The sequence below is a fragment of the Penaeus japonicus genome, unplaced genomic scaffold (assembly GCF_977035675.1).
Source record: "Penaeus japonicus unplaced genomic scaffold, GWHDUDI00000001_assembly GWHDUDI00000009, whole genome shotgun sequence".
Classification (NCBI taxonomy): domain Eukaryota; kingdom Metazoa; phylum Arthropoda; class Malacostraca; order Decapoda; family Penaeidae; genus Penaeus; species Penaeus japonicus.
Genome location: NW_028234411.1, coordinates 22,213,201 through 22,218,200, shown reverse-complemented (window position 1 = coordinate 22,218,200; position 5,000 = coordinate 22,213,201). Strand labels below are relative to the sequence as shown.

The window sequence follows — 5,000 nt, the reverse complement described above, 5'->3', positions numbered from 1 at the left end:
GATACAAAGATTCACAATCACTAAATATGTAAAAAAAAAAGAAAGAAAAAAAAAACATGAAACAGAGTGCATCTATATACAGTAAACATAAGTGAAATGTAACAAAAATATAATACATATTAGACCACAACCCGGTGAACCTATAAGGCTGTTCTCCCTATAAGAAGCTGCCTTGACAAGATCAACAAACAATGTCTTTGTGCAGAATTCATATTTTATTCTCAATTCTTTCATTAAATACATGCATATGTAAGTTTTGGCTGGGTTTCTTAAACATCCTATTACAGTAACCTCTTTGGATATTTTTGCTGTAAATGGTAATTCTGTTAATTCTGTTTATAATTACATTTCACCGGAATGATGCCAAAAAAAACATAATTTTGCATTCATACTGTTATTAATCTTACATTAAAGAATTTACTTAATGTACTATATGGCAAATAAAAACAAACAAATAAGCTTAAAGTATAGATAATGATTTGAAAGTTATCTTTCATGGAAATTGAAATGGAAGGGACAAGTCAATGACTTTCATATCTATATTCTTGTTTAAAAGATATTAATGATAATAAGTAATAGAATAAATCCAGTGATAAAAAAAATCCTTGATAGCACACTCAATACCATGACGACAAAATTGTCCTCACTTGTTCACACGTTCATTCACATAGTTAAACTCACACTTACACTGTCTCTGTCATGACATTGCACTGAATTATTGTTCAATTTAAATATTTTGATTAAAGTTCTTCAATAAAATGCTTATTTAACCGTTAACAAGAAGAATCTAAAGGAATGGGAATTATTTTGAACAACCTTATTATGAAAACTGTTCAAAATATATTTCACATTCAAGACTAATGATTGACATGAAGATGAATCCTACCTAAAATAACAAGAGATGATTGCTGTAAAACCAATCTGAGGATTTCACACAGTATCTCTTGTTTATATGAAACTACAGGAATATAAACCTATAAATTACCTGGTAATATAAATTACCTGAAAACAAATGTCACAATAACACCAAGTCTGAGTCAAAGTTATCTCAGTGATCATTAAACAATTGCTATAAAATGGGTAGGGCTCTATTCAGTATATAGGAAGTAATACAATAGTGCTTCATCTTCACATTTCGTAAAACATTAAAAAGTGCAAGATGCAATCACAAACTCTAATTTTCACAACAAATGAAACTTTTTTATAACCTCGTGTAACAACCACTCCATAACTCCATTCTGATTAATTGCATTCGTCTTATCCCTTTGGCTGTAGAAAGCAGATGTATCTGCCAACATTTAAGTAACCATCAACTGTAAAAAGTGGATTTACTCCACAGCTTTATTCCAATAAACTAAGAGAGAAGAATCTTCCCTGCTTATTTTGAACAGGGCATGAGAGGGGTGGGTGCTGTCCAATGTGAGCAACAAAGTAAACTAACGATTTTGTAAAAAGTATATTTCAGGAACAAAAACTCATTTTCATTTCTCTTACTTGGGGAAATGACATGGTAATAGGAATGGGCAGTCCTGAATGTTATGTAGTCAAAGAGAAAATAACCACCAGCAAAATCAAAAGGTAATAGGCTTTATATGTATAGCCAGACATGCACCTCTTGTCCTTTTCTTTTATTTTGAACACTGAATTTATATGAACATTGCATGCATATATTCATACAATCATTTGTTATTTCTGGAACTGGTTATTCTATTTTGAAAACAATGATATGCCATTAATTATTCTATTAAATACTTGTGCAAAGAGGGTAACTCATTGTGAAATTCTTCTTAACTCTTTCTTTTTCTAAAACAATGCTCATTTAACAACAACAAAACTAAGTTAATTTTGGAATATGAAGGTATTTCATATAATCAACATTATTAATTGTATTATTACTACTTTTATGGCAAGTAGAAATGATGGTTGGCAGGGGACTCAAAATAGGCTTAACAAAATATTTATTTCAAATACTGAAAAATTATAAACATAAACGTGCAGTGCTGGGAGCATCTGAATAGAATGTACTTAGTTTAGTCCTGTATCTTTCTCATACTAGAAATACACACTTCTTAAGCAGTAACAAACACTTAAGAAGAAGTACATTACTGATGCTCCAAAACTGGACAAACTCATCAACCAAGTGGGTCCAGTGCATGCATTTTGTGTCCACACACACTGAAAACAAGGCAGGTGAAAGTGGTGTCTCACTGTACATATAAAAAGACAATACTGATAACTTTATGAAGCTAATCTGTCAGATCTGATTCTCCAGACCCAGCACACAAAGTTCAAGATCAAATAATGAATGAAATAATTTTGCCCCATTTTTTCCTAAACAAAGTCTTAAGTAAAACAGTGATGTCTTACTGATTTTTTTTTTCTTCAAAATAAGCATCTATGTGCTTACCTAAGTATACAAATATTTCAAACATGTATATTATATAATATACAAGGTAAAAATAGCTACAGTTTTCAAATTTCAACATCACAGACTCTGTATATCATAGTACATTTAAAGATGAAATAGATGTGTATATGGAAGCATGATTACCATATATATATATATATATATATATATATATATATATATATAATATATATATATATAATATATATATATATATATAAATATATATATATATATATATATATGCAAATGGTATTTTTCAGTTATTTTTCATTTATGTTTATGTAGAATGTAGCACAAACATGTCATATGTCCAAGTCTTCGCAGTCTGTATGAAGAGAATTCCCTACTTTTTTTTTATTTAGTTAAAGGACAGCTATCCTGCATATATATCCTGAGCAATGTGTATCACTATTAAACTCAAGGCAATTGGAATGAGCAGTTTCAGTCTATTTTCACATTCTAAATAACATTTTCATTAACAAGTATGGGGGGGCAAATATTTTGTCATAAGACATATCAAAATAAAATAAAATATCTTGGAATTATTTACATTCATCTAAAAACATTTTCTTCTTAAACAGTATATAAATAAATATCTTTGATGGGCAAAGCCCATGATGCTTGATACATTTCAAGCCATGTAAACTTACAAAGCTGAAGCACAATGCCACTCATTCATGAGAAATGAATAACAATCTTTGAGGAAAGTTCACTCCATGAAAATGGTACACCCAACTGCTTACAGGTTTCATACCATACAGACACACAGTATACAAAGATAACTGACTTTGATATCTCAAAATTAAGTTTTCAAAATCTTTTAGCTGGTACAATGACTTTGATATCACACTGTTATAAAAAATGCTGTATACCGGTTTAAAAAACTGCAGTTAAAAATGAGGGCAAACACAACAAGATCAAGGCTATCTACCTTGAAAGGTAATGTGTGGTTGCTAATGAGGTTATGTTTGTTTTATTCCTGCAAGTCCTACTTTAGAGAAACAAATTCTCAGAACGTTGTAATTCACACTCTAACGGCTCGTGCTGTCTACGAGGGTTCCCTCTGCTGCAAGGGTGAAAATGCCATTGGAATGTCCATTGGCATGGCCATTTGACTGATCATGACCATTGGCAAAACCATTTGAATGTCCATTGGAGTGGCCATTAGCATGACCATTAGAAAGACCATTAGAGTGTCCATTAGCATGACCATTAGAGTGTCCATTGGCATGACCATTAGAGTGTCCATTAGCATGACCATTAGAGTGTCCATTAGCATGACCATTAGAATGACCATTAGCATGCCCATTAGAGTGGCCGTTCTCATGATCCTTTTCGCATTGGACTGCTTCAGTGTGGTTCTGTGGGAACTTGGGCTGCGTCTTGGGTGTGAGGCTCTTGGGGAACTTCATCTGCAACTTGGGAGTAGCAACCTTGGTGGCTCCGAGGGATTCAGGCTGGACGTGTGTGAAGAAGGCACGAGCATTCTTTCCATAGTCGCGTGGCAGATCATACTTTGACACTGAAGCTCCCAGGTATATAGCACCAAGAGCACTTGTTACCTGTGGCAGAGAGGAGGACTGTGAAATAAGGCTGCTTCCTACTTTTATAAGGTTGATTTATGATTTATGAACTAATTTATGAACCACAAGTCTCTACTAAAACCAATGGTCTTTTTCAAATCTGCTTACTATAAAAAAAAAAAAAAAATCCCTTCTTCATTATTATACAGCTCTGCCCTTAATTCATGTACTATATCTAAAACTAAACTTTTATCATCAATATTCCTCCTCTTTAGAAAAAAGGAGAGAGTGAGGCAAAAAAAAAGAAAAGAAGAAGAAGAAAGAAAGAAAGAGGAAAAATAGGTTACACAATCTCAACTCATCATACCGCAAGTCTCAGGAGGGTGTACTTGGGAATGACCCTGTCTTTTTCACATCGTGGAATGATCCCATCAACGAATCCTGGTCGGAGGTGCTCCCAGGCCTTCCATACTGACCCTGAACACACAATCTGAAGCCCATCTTCTGTGAACAGAAGTGCCTGTGGAAGGGTAAGACAGAGATTAGATGACACAGTTTGTATATGTTGTGATTTGTTCTGTGTTTTTCTATTTTTTGTGTGAGAACGAAAACGAAGGATATAAATGTATTTCCCATGATGCAGCTATGCATTCATACATATATATGGAAACAAAGACACCAACTAACTGCACCAATCTACTCCATTCATTTAAATTAACCATCAAAAGAATTCAGAATTTAAACATTTGTCTTCATTCACCAACATTACCTCATGAATGTTCCTTGACAAAGCAGCAATATGACGACCAAGAGCAAAGCCTGCATCATAGAGAATGCGTGCGCACATAGCATCACCAGAGGAGGCTCCATGGCTGATCTTGGCTGTGAGACTAGCAAATTTGGCCTTTTCAAAGGACTGGTAACAGTGCTGCAGCATGCCAAATCTAGAAGAGAGATACAGGGTTTTTCCTCATCAATTCATCCTCCATTTTTGTTGTAGATGTTTTCACAGTTTAACATATGACTTTTTGGGAAAAAAATATTTGCTTTCATCTAGGTAGCTGCTG

The 5,000-nt window shown here is 33.5% G+C and overlaps 1 protein-coding gene across 2 annotated transcripts in view; it reads right to left on the bottom strand.

Annotated features, from left to right (window-relative positions):
* Nucleotides 1–5,000, bottom strand: part of Nagk (N-acetylglucosamine kinase) — a 63,979-nt gene that overhangs the window by 34 nt on the left and 58,945 nt on the right. Inside the window, exons 8-10 of one of the 2 annotated variants that reach the window (XM_086539838.1) lie at nt 4,703–4,877; nt 4,301–4,453; nt 1–3,972 (exon numbers count right to left, since the gene is read on the bottom strand). The exon at nt 1–3,972 is cut by the window's left edge and continues 34 nt beyond it. In XM_086539838.1, the coding sequence (XP_086395964.1) occupies nt 3,442–3,972; nt 4,301–4,453; nt 4,703–4,877 (859 nt within the window). In that variant the 3' untranslated portion in view covers nt 1–3,441. The remainder of the gene's footprint in view (nt 3,973–4,300; nt 4,454–4,702; nt 4,878–5,000) is intronic. The other variant, XM_086539839.1, reaches the window with a different exon arrangement.